Source organism: Calypte anna, chromosome 2 (assembly GCF_003957555.1).
Source record: "Calypte anna isolate BGI_N300 chromosome 2, bCalAnn1_v1.p, whole genome shotgun sequence".
Lineage (NCBI taxonomy): Eukaryota > Metazoa > Chordata > Aves > Apodiformes > Trochilidae > Calypte > Calypte anna.
This window is the reverse complement of record NC_044245.1, coordinates 9,078,715-9,099,990: the sequence shown is the minus strand read 5'-3', so window position 1 is coordinate 9,099,990 and position 21,276 is coordinate 9,078,715. Positions and strand designations below refer to the sequence as shown.

General features: G+C 38.6%; 1 protein-coding gene across 6 annotated transcripts in view; it reads right to left on the bottom strand.

Moving 5' to 3' along the window:
• Positions 1-21,276, bottom strand: part of RBM33 (RNA binding motif protein 33) — an 86,170-nt gene that overhangs the window by 19,961 nt on the left and 44,933 nt on the right. For 5 of the 6 annotated variants that reach the window (XM_030444201.1, XM_030444202.1, XM_030444204.1 and 2 more), the window contains exons 11-15: positions 16,755-16,914; positions 15,761-16,092; positions 14,324-14,578; positions 13,510-13,791; positions 6,115-6,756 (exon numbers count right to left, since the gene is read on the bottom strand). In XM_030444201.1, coding sequence (XP_030300061.1) covers positions 6,115-6,756; positions 13,510-13,791; positions 14,324-14,578; positions 15,761-16,092; positions 16,755-16,914 — 1,671 coding nt within the window. Of the gene's footprint in view, positions 1-1,541; positions 2,023-6,114; positions 6,757-13,509; positions 13,792-14,323; positions 14,579-15,760; positions 16,093-16,754; positions 16,915-21,276 lie in introns of those variants that run through there. The other variant, XM_030444207.1, reaches the window with a different exon arrangement.

Genomic DNA, 21,276 nt, shown 5'->3' with positions numbered 1-21,276 from the left:
TTTTTTCTAGATCATATTCTGTGAAGCTTAAAACTAATGGCAAGTCACATCCTTTTGGTGTGTTGCCTTAAGCTTCTTGTACAGTCTTAATGAACAACTCGCCTTAGCCCCTCTCCAACCACTTACAGGCTCAAGATTCTCCTGATTCAAAGCCACATACCTGGACTAGAAGTTTATTCCAAGTGGTTGGATCTGAAATACCATTTAACAAAGACAGGCGACTTCTTGAAACATTAGTTTTAAACTGGACAAATCTGCATGTTTGTCCCCCAAATTAAAGAGACTGCATTCCATTAGATTTCACTTCAAAACTCTCTCTCTTTATAATGGACTTCAGCTGTGCTAGAGCTGCCTTTTAGTAATTTCCTATCAGGAAACTGGACAACTAGATATTCTATAATGCCAACCCTGTATCAATATGGATTTTGCACTGCAACACCATGGCAGAAAAACTCTCCTCTGAGACGTAACAAGAGCAACAAGCAAACACCTTGCTTTCAGGGTGTTCAGGAGGAAGCAGCACTCTTCTTCAAACATACAATTTAAAAGCCTCCTGAGGAAAAGGAGAAACCCGTTTTGCAGTCTACAACAGGGAACACTTTACTGCACTTTAGTTCCCTGATACCCACAGCAAAGCTAAATTCAATTCAGGTAGATATCCCCTCCCCCTTTTTGAGGATTTTATTAAAAGTCCATAAAAAGTCCTACCTACATATGTCTGGTTTGGCTGGCAGTCTCTCTAGCTGCTAAGCCTCCACTCACACCCTTGTATTTAATTTTCCCAGCAACCAAATATGCCCCAAACAGTACAGCACAGCCTGCTGCACACTCCCAAGCCATGAAATACTTTGTCTCTGTAGGGACCATCCTCACTGAAGGCCTAGTTAGGAAGGGTCTATCACCCATTTTCAAATGTTTCATGAAAATACTAAGCCTTTTTCACAACTGCAATACCACAGGGCTCCCTGACTTCCTTTTCTATGTTTGGTGGTTTGTTTTTTTGTTGTCGTTGTTGGTTGGCTTTGGGTTATTTTTGGTTTTCTTTATTAGGTAGAATTAAGAAATTAACGTCCATTTGTTAAGTATTTCCAGAGTGAAAGAAATCTTGCAGGTTGTGGCAGGCAGAGTCCTTTCTTAACAGGATTTATGTTAGTACTGCTTCAAAGGGCTTGCCCATTTTGACACTGTCTAAATGAGAAACATGGAATCGAGGCATTCAGACATCACAGTTTCTGCAGCTCCTGCAGCCCACTGCTAATAGCAGACAGACATTATCCACACCTTCTTCAAATAGCAGGGTATGAATAAACTACAATGCCATTCTCCTGCTTTACAGAAAGTAATAGCATGGTCCAAAGTGAGAGTTCCTGTGCTGTTCCTCACAGCTGGTTATACTGCAGAGCTGGGTGAAGGGCTCCCTTCAAGAACTTGTCATGCAAATGCCAAAAATCTGTTGGACATTCCTGACATGTTTAGATGAAAGGCACTATAGAGCTTTCATGTAAAACATTTTAATTACACTTGAACATACACATGCAAGCAGAAATGAGTACAAACATTATGCAAGGTTGGTTGATAAGGTTACATTATCAAACAATGATTATCTCAGTATCTTTTTTCCATATTTAGAACTCCACATTCATCTCTTACACTTCTCAATTATTCTAAATACGAATAAAGTTGTCTATGTTCCATTCCAATTCTCTTTTTACAATCCCAGGACATTTTTTTATGATAGGCTTTTCAAACAAAAGAACTTGCCAAATCTTTCTTCAAGCTTTTCAGATGAAGGATCATCTCAGGTTTTCAGGAATTAGGATCACCAGTAAGCTACTGCTTCTAGTCCAACAGGAAACACTGAGATTTTAATGTATTTTTATATATGAATTTATGAACAAAACTCATTTTGCAGCTTTCCACAGAAACAAAGATTGGTGTATTCTTGGTGCAGCATAAGAAGCAGCATTTTCAGGCGTTTGGGACAGACACACATCTCTTTGAGCTTTGGAGGCCATTTTCTGGCTAGAGAGAAATCACCCAACAACAATATAAGATGACTGAATGATACAAAGATTTAAAGATACTACGATTCCCCAAAGAACCTCCAACTAAATGAAAAAACATGTTCAGCACGTATTTCCTGTGACTGTAAGATATTTAAGGTTGTAGCTGGTACAAACCTGTTCTTCCAGGGTTAAAGACACTTCTAATATAGTGACTTAATAAATTCAGTAGCACTTGTTATTGGAACTATTCACCAACAGACTGATCACAGAGAGCCTAAAGACCTCCACAAGGGTGACAGCCAAGGTGTTAGAAAGCAACTCATACCAATAGGAAGGGAAGGATGAAGGTGTTCAGAAACAGTAAAGAAATCTACAGAGACAGAGACAGAATGTCAATAGAAATATATAAATACTCTTCTGTGTCTCCTGAAGTATAATACAACTAGTAATAGATTCAAAACTGCAGCAAGAAAATGTGGTTTGCTCACTAAAAAAATTCAAAATGAACAGGTTAGACACTGGAATAGATGGCCAAAAAAATCTCTGATAACGGGACCTCAGGAAAAGGTCAGTTGAATCTGTCAGGAATGCTACAGAATTAGTTCCTCAATTAAGACTTCTGGCCAGAATTACTTCTACGGTCCTTTAGCCCTTGTTTTCTATAACTGTCAGATCATTCTTAAATTATTTATTAGGGCATCTCTTCCCAAGAAACAGCATTCTACAATCACTGTGTTTATTCTTATGTGTTTCTCTGAATTGTCTACAGGCTCTTCACCAAGCCAGGCAAATCTGAGATGTTTTCTTAGTAAAATATACTAGTATAAACACTCAGCAAATATGCTTAATTCCTCTATCTGGAAAAGACGTTCTTGAAGACATGCCACAAACCACAAAGATGACCAGATCCATCAAAAGACCTTTGTGTTTCCATGAAAAGACAAAAATCTCAAACAAAAAAACAAAACAAAACAAAACAAAAAAACCCAAACAAACAACCAAAACCAAAACAAACAAACCAAAACAAAAAAACCACACCACCCAAACATCAAAATTGATTTCCTAAACACTGAGCACTGCCTCAGTTTCCAGGAATGTAACATTTAAGAAGTAAAATTTAATTTTACTATTCACTGTACTGCCATTCTTGCATAAATTACAGGAGTACTATAAAGGGATGGGCAAAGCGGGACTGGGGAGGAAGGGAATTTGTTTTAAGCATCAGACAATATCTAGTGATGGTACTTAAGATATGTCACATACTGAGTAATATTCTACTTCCCTTTTCTTTAAGAAGCCATAAATTAAGGCATCTTATGCATCAAATTAAAATATGTCTTGGAATTTAATTAGTAATTCTTACAATTTCATAAAAATACTTCAAAAGCAAAACCTTTGCAAGGCAAAAAATTGTGGAAGCAGATGAAAAGCCATTTTACCTTAAGTAAAAAGGTATATTTCTACCTAGAGGTCAGAGATCCTCAGTTGTGCTCCAGTGCCCAGCTATACCAATAAACAGTCAGAACTTCAGACTAGGAAAGATACTGCCCTCAAGAGAAAAAATTCTATTCCGATGGTATTTGTATACCACAGATCTCACCAATGCACCAAGTATATTTTATCTGTTGAACAAAAAACATCACCAGCAATGCAGCACCATTTAATCCTGTTTTCTAGATGGCCCTACAAAATCTGGAACAGTCCTTGCTACCAGCTCCTGTTTTAGGTCAATTTGCTCTAGGTAAGAGTTACTCTGAGTCTGGCTTCAACCAGCTTCTTCAATTGACAGCTCTATCATGCTGTACTGAAAGTGAAGGAACTTGCCAAGTCTCTACCAACGTGAACTGAGACAGCTTCAAAAATGAACCTGCACAGTGTCTAACCACAAGCCATCTCACTCATACATGGGCATTCAAACCACCTGTGCACAAAAGATCTCAAGATAGGAAAAAAAAGTTACAAGTGATTAGAGTGAAACAACAGTTATGCTTAGCTGCAGGAGGCAGGGAATTAGAGGAAGGAGAATTACATGCTAAGGAGAATGGCTATGAAAGATGAGATTTTGCTTTATATTTATATTTGCTTTATATTTAGAGTTGAGGTAAAAGTTGTGAAAATAAATAAAGCATGTGGAAAGACTAAACACTGGAAGTGCACACTAAACATGAGCTTCCTAGTATTCAGAGTCCAAGTAGCTTTGAACTCTTCTTTAAGATCTTGTCAACATAGACAAGAGTGGTCCTTCTGTGGTCAAAGAAACAAAGTCATAGATACAGCTTGTCACTAACTGATTAAAAATTAACAAACTATCTTGACTAGAGTTAAAAAGCTAATTGCAATGCTTGTTTTTATTCTTACACCGTTGGATGGAAAATTTAAAATGTTTATGGCAATATGAAAAAAGTAACAAAGACTACACGTAAAAGACATACTTTACCTTGCTGAAACCTTGGTATCTGAAAGTTAAGGACAGGGCAAATCTGCTTTCTGTATACAATGAAAGCAGGGTTACACATGCATTTAATGAAGCTAATTGCTCCTGCTTACCATGAGACTTATCTGAAAAAAATAATTTAAGATTTTCTGAAATAAGAGCATTATGATAAAAACTATTTCTTTTTGAATGCTATTGTGATCCCTGATAACCATTTGTTATGAGGAGCTGTATACAGTGGTGACTGGCATCATTTTGTTTCACCTCATAATAAAAAGTTGTGCATGATTGCTTTATTCAATTATTCATGAATAACAAACCTGTCATACCTCTCGCAGGCCACTGGGATCCCTGCAGATATATATAAATATTTTTAGCCCAACAGAATCAATTTCTTTCAACTCCCTGTTCTTTATTCTTCTGTGGTTAAGTTATCATGTGTGAGGAATTAGATATCCTCCAAGTCATGCTGTCAGGTCTGTGTAGTCAATAACAGCCTGTTATTTTTATGATGATATTTTTAAAGACTACGTGGTCATTATGCAGCTCACACTTTTAAGTGTATTGAAGTTTTATGAGCTGTAGAAAAACATTTATAAGAAACAGTTAAGGACTTTGGCATTTTTACTTCCTCCTAATTTCCAGAGTAAAGTTTAGCCTCCTAGGTCTTGTTCAGTCCTCAGTAACACACTGTTCACTTTGTTACAGCTTACACCAGATCTGTAAGTTTCCCTAATTAATGCTTCAACTAATTTAAGAAGCATTCTTCCCCAAACCCGTCACCATTACCACAGCATTAAACCACATCACATCCTTCTTTCCTCCTCAGCATAAACCTGAGGGCAGATTCCACCCTTATAGCACAATCCCACTATGTCTTCTCACCTGATTTTTTTTAGAGCCCTAACAAATTAACTTGTCATTTTATTCAGACAGAATATGGAGACACTTTCTAACCAAAGCCCCAGATTTTAAATATGCACACTGCCATCAAGATCAGCATTGTGAGTCTTCCACAACACGAGTGGCTCAAGGGACACTGCAGATAATAGACCCCTCATCAAAAGATAAGGATATCTCATTTAGATGCAGAAGTGAAATGGTAATAACATTTTAAACCCAGCCTCTAACAGAAAATTTCCCCCCTCAATATACTGCTTAAATTAGTTCCACCATGCACTGCCCAAGGAAACAAAAACAATCTTCCCTTGAGTACAGAAACCACAGCATCTGCACACAACTAAATTAGGTGGTTTCAAGTACCAGATAAGCAGAGCCTAGCTTTTTAACTGAACCTTAAAAAAGCCACTCAAATAATTTTCTCTGACCAATTATGAGACCTGTCAACATTAAGCAAAAGGAGCTCAATTGAGTATTTCAGATTCAAGTTACAATTTAAAACTTAAAAGAAGTTTGAAATTAAAAAAGTAGTATTATTTCAGTATAATCTCAGTGGTAACTGCCTAGCAGTAAAGCATTACAAGAAACAAATTTCTGAGTAACTGCTAATAACTTACAGTTCTGAAAATATAAAATCTGGACTACTTGGTCTGCTAAACCTGTTACTTCCCTCATCAGCTTGGGTCCATTTTTTATTTTGGAATTACACAGAATGAAACACACAAAAACAAACCATGATGCGACACACACATGAGATGAGCCTTGGAAACTTACCCCTCCTGACAACTTAATCACCCTGACTTTGCTGCCGACATGGGGCCCATCTCCACTACCACTGTTTGTCCGCTGCATGACAGTCCTTTTCACACCAGGTTTCAGTTCCTGAGGCCTTGCTTGTACTGAAGCCACTCGAGCAGTCTGTGTCGTGGGCAGTGAAGCTGCAGCAGGTTTTGTCTGTAATACTTTCTGCGGAGCCTGAGGCTGACTCAGAGGTACTGTTCTAGTCTGCCTCAGCTGCTTCACTGGCTTAATCTGCTGTCCTTGATACTGCATATTCGCCCCCACCTGTGGGAAATCTGTGGGTTTGGGTTGGATATTTGGAACTACCATGTCTTGCTTTTTAACAAGGAGTCTGTTTTTCACATTTTGCCTGGTCTGGAAGCCAGAATGGGGTATGTAAGGGCTGCCATTGGCGGGGAACTCGGAGTTGTCCTCCTCCTCCTGCTGCATGTAGGACTGCTGTGCAGGTTGTTGCTGCTGTTGCTGCTGAGCAAGTCTTTCAAGTAATTCTCTCTTCCTAGCACCAGCCTGCTGCTGCCGTCTCAGCTCCTTTTGTTTCAGGATTTCTTCCCTTAGGCGCTTCTGTTCTTCTATCTTTAAACGATACAATCGAGTTTCTTCATCTTCATCTGGATACTACAAAGGAAAAGACAAATGAATTTATAAAATTCTCAACAAATGCCCACTTTGGTTTAAACCACAATAAACTGTTGTCTCAGATGTCATAAATCTGTAACTGTCTGAATTTTTAAAATTATCCCTGACACCAAACTATGGTTATTAGTGGGGTATATTTGCTGGTAAGGTTTATTTGCTATTCATTACAGACAAATAGCTCAAACATGGTTTAGGACTTAAAGGTACTGCTTCCTAGACAGAAAGGAAAAAAAAAAAAAGAAAGCTGTAATACCAGTTGAGAAATCTTATCAGAATACTAAAATTATGTAGTATATAATACTAAAATATGTAGGTTTATAAATCTGAAGTCATTTAGAAGCTTCTAAAACCAATTAAACTATTAAAATAATTCAAGATATCAAACTACGTTTCCAATGGAAAGTAAAAATACACAGGGAACTCACTGTCACACAGGTTTTATCTTGCTCTTTTCTGACAAAGTAACAAAAGGTAGGGTGGTAAATGACCTGAAAGGCCCTGATTAGAACTATTGATTTTTCTCACAGAATTTTCAGCCTGATCTCAAACTCATTTGTCACACAATAATTGGTTATAATGAACAGCACAAGTCAATCTCTCTGACCTTGAACTCATGCACTCTCTTCAGAATCAAAATGTTGCCAAATGCAGTGTTGGAATATTAATGGTATATAGAGAATGGCTTTAATATTCCAGCCCCGGGACATTCTGAAAGTATTATAGACCATTAAATAACCTTTCTAAAGATTCTTCAACTTTGGCCCAACAGGTTCTTACGAAAAGCTGTATGAAATGGGCAATAGTCAAGGAAATAGTTTCTCATCATTCTAGAAAAGAAATCAAATGGCTCTTGTGTTGCAATCACATACCTTTTTCAAAGTTACAAAGCATACTTTTGCATTGTATTATTTTTTATTTTCAGCTGTCTGAAATACTAAGTTAGAACCTGCAGAGACTGCTTACAGATGGTAATGAGCATAACATTCTACTCAAGATATATTAATCACCCCTTAAAAAAAAACAGGCTCTCAAAATAATGGTATTTTGCATTTTGGTAAATGAGAGCATAAAGAATGCTAAAATGCTTTTTTAATACTGAGAATCTGTGAAGAAGCTATTTACCTTGCAGTAACTGGGTACAAGTTCTTGTCAACACAAAAGCCATTTTTTGCACATATAGGACCCAAATGCGCAATTTTTTATTTTTTTTTTTTTTTAATTCAAGCTCTTCTATCTCTAGTCCATTCCAGAATCCTCCCCAACCCAAGGAAAAAAACAGCAGAGCAGCTCCAATTGCAAATTTTGTTTACAGATGTAAAAGCCCAGTAGTATTTGTACTCTTAGAACAGATGCACAAATCCCAATTTTGTCTCATTCAGATATAACTGCTTCTTCCCTGAGCACCTGCTGATAGGGAACATTTCCACAGTGGCCAAGAAATGGGTGCATGACTCACACTAGAATTCCAGCCTAAACAATGGCTAAAATAAGATTTAAACAAAACTGGAAGTTTAATTCTTTTTTAATATGGGCTCTAGCTCTGGCATGAGACCTAATACTGTCCTTTTCAGGAGATGAGATCATATACCCAAGGGTTCTGATCTTCATATTTAAAATGCCTTTTCGAATATGATGGTGGTGATTAATGGCTAATCAGTACAACAACTAGAATGTCTTCATTGGTAACAGGAACATACTTCTACAAGGTAAAATGGGAAGTAGTAGTAAATTGAAATATTTAATTTTAAATTTAAATTAGAGGTGCTGGATTATAGTTAAAAGGAAAAAAAAGGAATCAGGCCTTTACAAAATACAGTGAAAGTGGAAGATCCTTAAATATAGTTTGCATGGGATGACAGAATACAAACAAGCTCTGTAGCAGAGGAGGATGTGCTGTTACATAGACCATGATTCAATGAAAAAACTTCTCAGTCACTATCTGAGAGACAGCAAATAGCTCAATTACTGAAATGCTCCACACAAAACCTCTTCCACTTAACTTAATGAATCAGCTTATTCATTTGTGTTGCTTTAGACCAGAATATTCTACATTTTATCTAAAAGGGTTTGATGGATGCCAGTGAGCCAGTACCAAATTCACTTTTGGAGGTAGTGCTGTATTTTTCTATTAATGTTCAGTTGAAGGTCTCAATACAGAAAGAATCTGCATGAAATCAGCTCTTCTATTGTCTTTTATGCCCAGGGATAGGCAATGACTCAACAGTACAGATTCAGAATGGGCAACAGACTCCTCACTAGGCTGAAAACAAGGGCAGCTGAATCCTGTGCTGCTTAGCTTTTAGAGCACCTTATATACACTACACAATACTGTGTGTTTGTGTTTATGTATGACATATAGAATACTAAATGACCCATATTGTGTAATACAGAGCTTTATCATAGAGAACAGACAAGACAGTATATCAAGTTAAGAAATATATATACACTATACAATGTCTACTGCTAATTATTTTCACCTCATTTGTTTAACAAGATCAGTATAGATTTCTCCAGCAAGCAGTGGCACTGACAAAACAAACTCAAAGAAAAAAAACAAAAAAGAGCAACAGGGAGAAAGCAGACATCCTTCAAAGCTGTCATCATAAAAGCCCACATCTTGTGTTTGAAAGCCTCCTGCTAAAAACAGCATCGTCAGTAGGTGAAGAAGCAAAACTTTAAGTTGCCTTTTTATTAGATAAACTCCTGACAGCTCATGTTTTTCTGCAGGAAACTCCAGAAGATGAGGAAGTGGTATATTGTACATAGTTCCTTCTTTTACAGGAGGCTACAGATTACAGGGTAAGAAACAGAAAGAAAGAAGTTCTCTTGGTTTTGTGGAGGTGTTTTTTTTTCTCCTTGGGTTTTGGTGTGTGCAGTGGTGGTTGCTTTTGTTTGTTCTTGTTGTTTAGGTTTGTTGGGAGTAGGGAGTTAAGTGAAGATCCTCACCTGTCTTTGAACAGTCCTAGAACACAAGATATTTCATTGTAGTCTGAAGGGAAGACCAAGTCTTAGATAAGGCTTTCTTCTGCCTTAAGGTTCAAAGAGGCTTTGATGGAAAGTGCCAGAAGAAAATGTTACAGGCTGTTCTTCTAAGTCTACACTGAACAGAGGCAGTAAGAGAAGCAGCAGTCCTACATAATTCTCCAGGAGAACTAATAATGGCACTGATGATTGAGGAAGAAACAAAAATGTTCTCTAAGACAAGGATTTAAACTCCTTACTGTAACTTAGGTCCTACTCATGGTAGCTTGCTTGTCATATGTGAATAAACCAAACAAACCCACACCTTCTTTGGTGTTTTGCAGCCTTTGTTACTTATTAACAAATAAATAAATACAGAGTCATAAGAACCAGATACTGTAAATTTTCTGCTTTGCTGTCAAGAAACAAAACCATTCACGCAACCAGGCTCACTTCTCTCTCAGCAAAACCGGTACAAGGATAGAGCAATCCAACCAGTTTATTGGTGGCATATACAGAAATGTACTCAGCAGTTTTACCTTCATTTTTGTCTTCAGAGGTGACATTAAAAGCTAAAAGAGCTAGAATAATTTATCCAAAAATCATTACAAGTCCTCATACAAGGTAAGGACAGATGCAAATTACATCATCTGGCTTCTTGTGCTCAAAACCACAAAGCATCTTAAATTAAGGCACCTACATCATCCATTTCACATATTGGCAACATCCACTCTTGAAGCTTAGGGAAGGTCTAAGGCACCCCATAAAACACAGTTCTGTGAATCTTGGACAAACAGGAAAGTAATTAAGAACAAGTTACTTTGAAAAGCACTCTGCCTTCTTGTGAGCTCCCAACTGGAAAAAGACTGATAAGAAAAATCTTCTAAGCACAAGAGAGGAGGCACCATTATCAAAAGTTGGAAATTATATCTATTTATACCGGAGAAAACTCAAATTTACAGATGTACAATTTTTCAGGGAGTTGATTTCCAGAAATAGGAAAAGGATTTAAAGTCATTTGCTCAAATAACGATGCAGCAACTGTTTTCCACATTCCAAGGCTTTTTTAAAAAAAAAAAAACTCAACTCCAAAATATGCTGGGAGAATGAAATGTGAAGGTTTTATTTTGGGTAAATTAACTGCAATATAAGCAGTAGTATCAGTAAATTCATGGCTATGCAGCACTACTAATTCTTCTCCTGCTCTGAGCTCTAATACCCATTTCTTCTAAATAGATTCACATCCCCTTTCTACATTCCACCCCCATTCTTTAAACTCAAAGAATGCTTAATATTGCTTTAATTCTTATCCTAAACTGACCTCAACGTGAGAAGAATTAGGCCCATAGTTATTGCCCATATTTTCAATTTCATTGACTAAATTACTTGTCAGACTGAGGATATGCAAGTTTAAATCTTTGAGAGTGACAGCTTTTCTAAATTGACAAAGGCATTTAAAGTCGGCATTTCAAAGCTTTACAGGAACAGAAGCATACTATTAGTAAAACAGAAATACAGTTTTTAATCTTCCAGGCACTCAGGTTGCAAACCTTTCCAATACGTATTTTTGAAGGTGAGCAAAACCTTTAATAGACAATATTACTATTTTCTGGTGCTTCCTGAATGATAGGGCATTCATAAATATGGCTGCTGACTCTTTGGGAAGAAGGGTGCAAAGAAGTCTTAATAATTTTCCAGTTGAAGACACTTGCAAAATAACCTGCCCAATTCACTTATGAGCAATACAGCTAGAAAAGATGACAGAATTTAACTCTCTCATCTTCACAGAAAGCAAGAGAACAGCATATAAAGTTAGCTAACTACATGAAAAACAGACAAAAATGACTGGAAAACATTACAATCTGCCTAAAGAGAGCAATGTATTAGCCTACATAACAACAACAGTGAAGAATATGTTTAAATGTTTGGAAATGAACATTACTAGTGCAGCAATGCTGTTTGCAGAAGTGCCAGTGTCATTGGTGAACAAGACTACCACAGCAGCACAGCCAAAAAGGGACAACTGCTATTATACCACTGGTTGCAGCAAAGGCTCTATTTAAAGTCTGCTTAGAAGGGTGAAGGGCTCTGAGCACACACACACACATTGACACACTTCTCTAGGACCTGATAAGTGTATCTACAAAGGCTTTACTTTTATAGTTAATAATAGGAAACCCTAAGAGAAAGTTTTTTCCAAGGCAGCTTTTTTCTATCCTGTTTCACAAAAACTTACATGAAACAGGTATCAAACTGTTTTCAAAGACAGCTTTCACACAGAAATCAATAAAAGTTTTATAAATGAAACAAAGAACTCACCCATTCAAGTATGGGTGTGTTAGGATATGTTTAAAACTTAAGTGAGAAAAAATAAGAAAATGGCTTTGTTTGGTTTTTTGTTTTGTTTTTAAATTCTTTTTATTAAGATGTGGAAAATATTCATTCATTTTTCTAAACACTGTGGAGATATTTTGCAACTAATGCCTTAATTTTACATGAATAAATTATGAAAGAACTAAACTATGAAAGATGTACTGCATCGGGAGGCCTGTAGCAAATTTGCTTCAAAACTTACTTTATTAAGGTCCTGAAAGACAGCAGATTCTCTAAGAAACACTGCATTTTCTGTGACTCAGAATATTACAAGACTGAACTGAGGTCATTTTTCTCAAAAAAGATCAAATTTAAAAGCTGAAAGGCTGAAATAAGGACTTTTTTAATATAATCATTGAAAAGCAAGTGCACAGGAGGTCAAACACTGCTAGCTACGAGTTTCTTTTGTGTCTCATTTGTGAAAATTAGTTATGATCATCCCTAATTCAAGAACAAGATGAAAAGCTAATAATGAGCAGCTTAAAGGGAAGACAGTATTACCAAAATTAAGCTTTCAACAGCTGTTGAAGAAAACCCGATCCCTGAGACAAGATTCATGGTCAACTAAACTATACAGATTTTCAGTTCTGCTCAGAATAACCTGACACTCAGAAACTACACAGGGTGCATTCAGCCATCGTGTTCCTCTGGTACCACCTCCCTGTAGTTCAGGATTGACAGCACAGTCAGTACAGTCCTACTCACTCTCAAACTAACAGGGCTCATGGAGAGTGTTCTCCAGCTTCCAGGAGAACCTGTGTAGGAAATGGTGATCTCAAACCAGTGGCATTTCATTTTTCAGCTGAGCAGAGTACTTACTAGCAAAGCAAACAATTTTCTCCAAAATAAAAACCTTGGGAGCTTCTCCTATTTTCTCTCATCTAGAAAGTTTCACAAAAGAGATGTTTCCTTCTTCAGAATCAAGAAGTTCCACGGATAATCCAGTTGCAACCTCCCTGAGTAAGTACTCAAGTCCCTAGAGGATACTGGGCAGCCTAAAGGAAAAGAACACGAGGAAGATGGCCCCTTTTTTGAGCCTTAAAGCATCAAAGGAAATGGAATAGAAGAAGTTTGCTGACTTAGAAAGAAGCAATTACTTGGAAAAAACAAACAATATAAGACACAATAACCAAAACTTACAATAATCCTGGCAGACAGAAATGCAGAAATGGGAATGATAAAAATGGGTACAAAGGCTATTTCAGATCCTTCAAACTTCTCTTTTAATCAATTGAGACTGGGTTTGCTATTACACTGAAGAAGAAAATGCAACTCACAAGGGGGGCCTCTAGTGGCACTGAAAATACAGGGTTAAGCACACTTACAGTTCACAGTTGGGAGGTTTTTGATTGTGGGGTAGGGTTTTTTTTGGTATGGATTTTGTTTTTTAAGCCTTACCTCTGATTCAGATTTTACTTCTGATTTTGCCTGGCCCACAGGTGTGATTGCTTTAGCTTTCATCTCAGGTCTTCCCTGTGAGTTTCCAACACCAGGCTTGGTGGCAGACATGGTGCTGGTGATGGGTTTGACCTGAGCAGCTGGGGTAGAGGCTCTCCTATTGTTGTTCATTTCCATAGCATGTGATGGTGCTATTGGCAGCTCACGCAAGTTACTGTTTCTTGGAGCAGTCGTCTGTAGCTGCTGATTTGGACGCTTGACAATATTTTGTGATGGTGTATTCTGAAAATCAGAAAATTGAAACACTGCAGACTTTCACCACAAACCAGACTACACATTTCCTGATTCACAATTTTCATTGTTTAGTTACATTTGGGATAATAATTTTCTAGGACACACGATATTTTTGATGTAAAAAATTATGAAACATTTTAACAATGATTTTACTTTTCTTCAACAAAAAGCAAAACTGAATCATACTTTTACTTTTGTAACACTTTTCTCAGAAACTGGCTTTGCCATGTGAGTTATTTTACTAATCTTGATGGGCAACTGCATCATCTTTTATAGGGCTCAGATCAAGAAAAGCACTGAAAACTAAAGGTGAAAAGAAAAAGGGAAAGATATATGTGCTATTTTTGGGTTATAAAATGATCAAGATAGAAAAGGAGCAAGAAATTGTGAAAGAAGGTGACAGAGCAGGATGGAATAAATGGGTCTGAAAAACCACAGTAGTGAGTTCTGCAATCTGTGCTTACATGCCTGTAATCCACACAGAACTACACAAGGCAGCACTGATGTATGTTGTACTTACATGTCTTGGCTTCATTGGACCCTGTCGTGGCTGACACTGCATCCTGTTGTTATTTGGCTGCTGCTGTGTGGCCTGCATGTGAGGCCTGAACTGTGGCTGGTTCATGGGCATCAGGGGCTGTGGTGGCCCTTGGAGATGATGATGGTGTTGCTGCTGCTGTTGCTGGTGATGGTGTTGCTGCTGCTGCTGCTGTTGATGATGGTGTTGCTGAGGTGGAGGCTGTGGCTGAGGCTGTAGTGGAGGATGCAAGGGACCCTTCACATGAAGAGAAACATTATTTGGTTTTAGTTTTAAAGTAACAAACTGCTGAAAAGTAGTAGCTCCAGCCTCCCAAGTGCTCAAAACAGCAGTAAGGAGCTACAGACCAGACTCAATCAAATATACTCTGAGTGAAAAAGAGTCTAACAGAAGCTGTGCAAGGTAGTTCTACACTTAAACCCGTGTAGGTCAACAGCTGAAGTGGAAAAAACCAAATGCAAGGTCTCCTGCCCTCTGCTCCCTTTCCTAATGACTTATAAGCTGTTTGAGTTTACATGGGTTTTTTGTTTTTTTTTTTTTTAATTCTCCTCCCCTCTTCTCGCCCCCCTCCCCCCACCTCAGGATTTCCACACATTCGAAACAGACCCGATGGAAGAGATCCCTCTGAGAGCTGCAGAACAGGCAGGGCCCTGCACACCCCCCAAACAATTACTCACTTGAAGCCGCCGTTCAGCTCCCCCCGACTTGCGGGAGGCCCCGGCTCCCGGCCCGGCTCCGCAGCTGAGCGGCAGAGGGCGCGCCCGCACCGCCGGCCGGGACCCGGACCGGAACCGGGACCCTGGCCCTACCTCTGCCGAACTAAAGAAACTTAAGGAGCCAGGGCCGGGCTGCAGATACGGGAGTATCCAAAGAAGGGCAATGAAGCCGGTGAAGTGTCTAGACCACAAGTTTTAGGAGGAGAAGCTGAGGGAACTGTTTAGGCTGGAGAAAAGGAGGCTGAGGGGAGACCTTAACACTCTCTACAACTTCCTGAAAGGAGATTGTAGGGTGTTGTTCTCCCAAGTAGTAAGTGATAGGAGGAGAGGCATCAAGCTGTGCCAGGGGAGGTTTAGATTAGATGTTAGGAACAATTTCTTCCCCAAAGGGAACGTCAAGCACTGCAACAGGTTGGCCAGAGCAGTAGAGGAGTCACCATCCCTGAAGGTATTTAAAAGTGTAGCTGTGGTGCTGGTGGACTTGTGAGTGCTGGGTTAAGAGTTGGACTCCATGATCTTAAAGATCTTTTCCAACCAAAACAATCCTAGGATTCTATGAGACATACATTAGAGCTGGCAAGTGGGGAGAAACCCATCTGTGTTGCACAGCAATAATCTGCCTCATACCTGTGACCTTAAACAGTTCCATTGACCCTACAAGGGCAGTGCAGGGCCCCTTCACCCATCTCCTGCAGCCCCGTACCTGCATGCCGGGCTGGGTGTGTGCGGCGAGGAAGGGCTGTCCTGGAGCCTGCAGGAACTGCTGCCTCGGAGGGATGAAGGGCCGAGGGTTTGCAGAACCCGGCTGGTTGAAGTGGAGAATCCCCACGGGACCTTGAGGCTGCATGTTGGGCCGTACCGGGCGCTCTCTGGGGAATACAGGCTGCTGTCCCTGCTGGTTAAACGCTGGGCCGGGCTGGCTGAACGGCATTGGGTTTTGGGTAGGGACAGGGTGGGCACTGTTTAGAAGTGGGGGAGGAGGTGGTGGGGGGGGACTTCGCTGCTCAAACAAGTGATGACTTGGAAACCTTGGATCTGTGTGAATCAGATAAATGATTAAATGACAGCCATCCTGGAATGCAAACAAGCTTACTAAACATAAAGCTTTATTTTGACTCAGAAAAATAGCCTGAAATTTGTAGAAAGCACTATTGTGTGGGATATTTTAAGAGCTACCCTCAAGGTTGTTTCTTTTTGCTTTTGTATTACAGGAATTTATGCTTGAAAGACCAGCACCACACACATTTTGCTGAAATCCCTTAGAAATTCTACTTGAATCAATTAAGGATTTAAGGGTTTATAGTTTAAACCACACAAGAACTCTTAAAACACTGATACCATTTACTGACCAGATATTTAGGAAATTTTTACATATTTTGCATAAAATGTCTGTAACAAATATTATATTTATGACATATGCATATATTTATAAATGTACGTACATAAGCACTTACTGTTTTGTTTACTATGCTTTATCAATTTAGCTAACCTTAACAAATTTCTTACCACAGACACATATTGTGGGTGACTTAATCAGTTACTAGTGGAAACTGAAGTAGCCACAGGGAACTACTTATCTAAAATGCAGTAACTCACAACTTAATTCAACAATCCCTTAGCTACTAAACATTTACACTACATAGCCACTTCTCAGAAAGTGGCTGTTGGATGTTGTTAATAGAAGTAAAAAATCTTACCTGCTATGAAGAAAGGATCTCTGTCCTGAGGAGGAGGAGGAGGGAGTGGTGGTGGCGGTGGTGGTGGTCCTCTCCACTGGTCCTGGATTGGCAGCCTTGGAGCTTGGGAGAAGTTGGTAGGTACTGGTCCAGGTGGATGCTGCTGGAAGTCTGGAGGGCCCTATTTAATAAGGCAGAACTAGGAGTCAGACTAACAACCAGGAATTTATCTCTTGCCTGCTATAACTTTATCTTAAAAATACAATTGCTTTGAGTTATCCTCTGTCACCTGTACAAATTGGCAGCCCTTAAAGTCATTCTTTCACAATGGAAGAGATAGTAAACCCAGTACAGTTATCTCAAAATGACTTCACAATGTTTTAATAATCACTAGCACCACAGGAATGCCATTTCTTCTGAAGCTTAATGAAATCCATGCAATTATTGACCTTCTTTCCCATTAATCCAAAAATATCTGAATGTCTACTTTAGAAGATATTCCTGACATTTATCTTCTTAAACCATGCTATTCTACCCCATCAATTTAGTACATGTAAGCTACATGAGTGAAGCAGCTTTACTTAAAGGAAAAAAAAAAAAAAAACCACAAAAAAAAGGGGGGGAGGGACAATTTATGGCATACAGAATATTAAATTAATCTTTTGAGGAGTAACAGCAGAGTAATGGTTCTGTTCATTCATAAACTGAAATATTATAAGAAATAGTGCAATATGATCACACCAAGAACAATACAACTGGGATGGCAAGGTCCAAACAAGTAGATGAGCAGCACTGAGGATCACTGCCATTATCAAACTGTGGCCTTCCTGAAACCATCTCAGTGGGGGTATGCAAGATACTAAGACCTCTTATTTGGAAGTTAAGACTACACATACTTATTTTATACCATCATACAGCCATACTTTATCATTCCTAGAGGTTAAATGGTCTATAGCCTTTGCCAGTCAGTGCTTCTAGTCAGCCAGTCTCCTGTGGGCATCTCATTTAGAGGAAAAAAAATTCCATTACACTCAAGTATGACAGCCCTCATAACTTACCTACTGTTTCTAGGAGGAGCTGCTACAGTTCTGCAACTGAGCAGCTACCAAAATATTCTTGCTACCTCAGAAGAGACTAATGCCTTTGAATTCCAAAATCTGCTTGCAGACAACAGAGTTAGAGGAAGAGGGAGCTACTGAGGTTGAAGGAAGTGACATTTATTTGTTTCATCAAAATCTTTCCAGGTTTAGCTGAACAAGGCTGTTTAACTGCACTGCCCTTCTCTTGTGCTGAGCAGATAGTTCTGGCTGTCTGGCAAAAGAGGAGCTGAACACAAACCTTGAGGATCCTGACCCTGAGCTCCCCAAACACACCTCTACCATCACTGCATGGAAAAGCTGCCAGAGGTACTTGCAAAGAAAGGCTGAATGCACTCCCTCCTCTTGGAAGCCTTGATGATAAAAGCCTGTTTCTCTTGGAGCCACCCTAGGGAATTCACAGTGCTTCTGCAAGCCACCCAGCCTCCAGGGAGGCACCCAGCAAACCAACTGATATTTAGCTATTTTTTTATTGGCTTATCACTGGATAATGCATAAGATCATTGCAACAGAGGCAGGAAAGAAACCAATTCATCAGGGCAGTTTCACACAAAATGTTTTTTATCTTGCATCTTATTTACAGCAAATAGACACATGAGCATATCACACCTGGGTATGAAAGTCTTGCCAGATCCTTGCTTTTTCCTATTTTCTGGGAGCTTCACTTGGAAGCTCTGAAATCCTCCCTGTATTTTTTCTACACACAACACAGGATATGTCTACATATACCAACTATTTCTAAAACAGCCTGCAAAAAAAACCCAAAACAAACAAACAAAAAACCCCAAACAAAAAAACCCAACCCAAACCAAACAACACAAAAACAAAAAACCACACACACAAACAAACACCACCCCTCCCCCCCAAAAAATAAATTGTGGAACCTTACTGAAACCTGGACAAATAAAGCATAAGACCTGAACTAAAGAACTGGCAGTAGTAATGATATGGCTGGGCTTGTTTCCAAGCACCAAATAGCACTGCAGTGACCACAATCTCCTCTACTTTCTTCTAAACTCAACATATTCTAACCTAGTCAAGGTAAGAGATCCTTAGCAGTATCTCCCCTCACTCCCAAACTTCAGTTTTAGTGCTAGGCTTCAAAATATGGACTTAAACTACACCATAACAGGCACCTCCATTTCCCATGACCAAATCTGTAAGCCAGTCTGAAGTATCTTCCTCAGTTTTCTCCAATCAGCCTTACTGCTATCCTGTGTCATGCTTGCTCTGCAGAGTCACTCATCCCCACCGTGTCTTTCGCTCTGTCCAGTGGTTCCTAATTCTAGCCTGGATCCAGCTTCCCATCTCCCTCATGTCAAGCTTGTGGTCTTGTCCTGCAGTAGCCCATCAGGAGCTCCTGTTTTCCCTCACCCAAATCCCTGCCATTCTTGCCTGTACACTTAGTCCAGGCAATTTCCTTTCTTTTTCATGCCAGGGAAGGAGAGGTAAATGGCAGCATAGGTTGAAAAAGATCCTCTGCTTGTATTTTAAATAAACACTTCTTTGTACCAGCTTTCCCCTTCCTGACACCCATACTCTTGTTATTATGCCCAGATCTCTCTCATCCTGAAGCAGTCCTGAATTGCAAATGAATGGAAAGTCCTGTTGAATTTCACACAGCTCTTACATACTGGAACATTCTCAGTGCAGCCAAAATCAATTTTCTTCCTTGAAAAATTGAGCAACAGTAAAACATTTCTAAAAAATTCACTTGGGCATAGCAATATTCTTCCACTGATTCAATCTCAGAATTAAAAGTAGTTTGAAAATTTCAACCAAAATGATTGAAAATTAGGCATGTAACCAGCACAACATCTTGGTTCAAACCACAGAAGTCTGGAGTACTACAGATGCCAAAGACAGCTTTATATTTCCCATCATAAGGAAACATTAAATCCTTATGAAATAATCTTAAATTTTAGAACTAAACTTTTTAGATATAAGAGGGGTCACTTAAAAAATAAGGCTGTAGTTTATTTAGCTTATTTACAAAAAATTATAAACTCCAATAACCAGGAAGAGATTTTACTGTTAAAAATATAACCACTATTGATTTGAAGCTCCCTTTGTTACCAATGGTATTTCAGATTAACTTAGAAAAAAATTTAACTGTCCTATAAATACTGATTGCAAGACAAATTAAGTTATACAACTGCTATCCAAAAGCTGATTAAAAAAACTCAAACCCAAACAAAACCCACAAATGCCCAATGAGATACACTGAGAAAATATTCTTTTGCTCTAGTTTTATTAGTGGTGTATTTCATACAAGCATATCACATGACATGAGTTCAGGTCAAAATAACTCCAAAACAATCCAAGAAAATCAAAGCAAGAAAGAACTACTTCAAATTTGGGACTCTTCCTATTGGCCTCTCCTTTCCATCCCTCACAGTTGAGTATTCTGGGGTTTTTTCACCTGTTTTTTAATTAAGATTCCAATGAAAACTTTGAGGCTGAGAAGTTTCTCACAATAACAGATACTTTCCTATCCCAAAGCCACATCTCCTCCTCCGTTTTGTGCCTGAAGTAATACAAAGATCATTTTTACATCCTGCAGCAAACATGAGCTGTCCCACACTGCCAGTGTCACTTGTCCCTGCCAGAGCATTTACTTCACACACAGCTGGAAGAGAGGAATGTGTTTTTTTGGAACTTTCAAGTTTCAAAACCCACAAAACTACAGCTGATACACATCACACCACAATAAAGCTATAACTATACAGACAACCAAGAATCAGTAGAATATACCTGCTTATTTGATTACTGAAGAGATTTTAACTTTATGTATGTGACATTTTGAAGAACTACTAAAATATGACTGATCACATTCCTTGGCTGATAACCAAAGGCCAATCATGCAAAATTAATTGCAAAGACATTTGTTATTTGCTGAAAAACGAATTACCAATATTTGCTTCTAAAAGAAAGAAAAAAAAAGAAATTAGTTTGATTCTCTCTTCCTTCTAACATCCTCAAAAAAGACTGAACTCTATTTTTTTTTTTTCCTAAATCAGCTTTGCTTCTACTATCCCTAAAGAATGAACTATAATTCTGCCCAACATTACAGTAATTTGGGTAGGGTAGGGGCAAGCTTGTATTTTCAGATTTTATATTGCCGAGATTTTTCCTCAGAAAAAGCTTTCAGGACAATTCCAATAGGAATTTCATTGTGTGATGGAGTAATCTGATACACTGCATACAAAACCAAAATCTAGAGCTACTATTTCTAGATACAAGTAAACATTTTTATTATTAAAGGAAATACGTAAATTACGGTGGATATTTGAGGTGTTTGGCTACTTTCTTTAAATAGCACTGCATTTTTATTATTTCTTTCCAGTTTAATAGGACTACACTATTAATACTTCAACTTTTATTTATGCCAGATTCTAACTGTCCTAAAAAAAAACCCCACAAAGTAATACAGCAGTTCCCCGTTA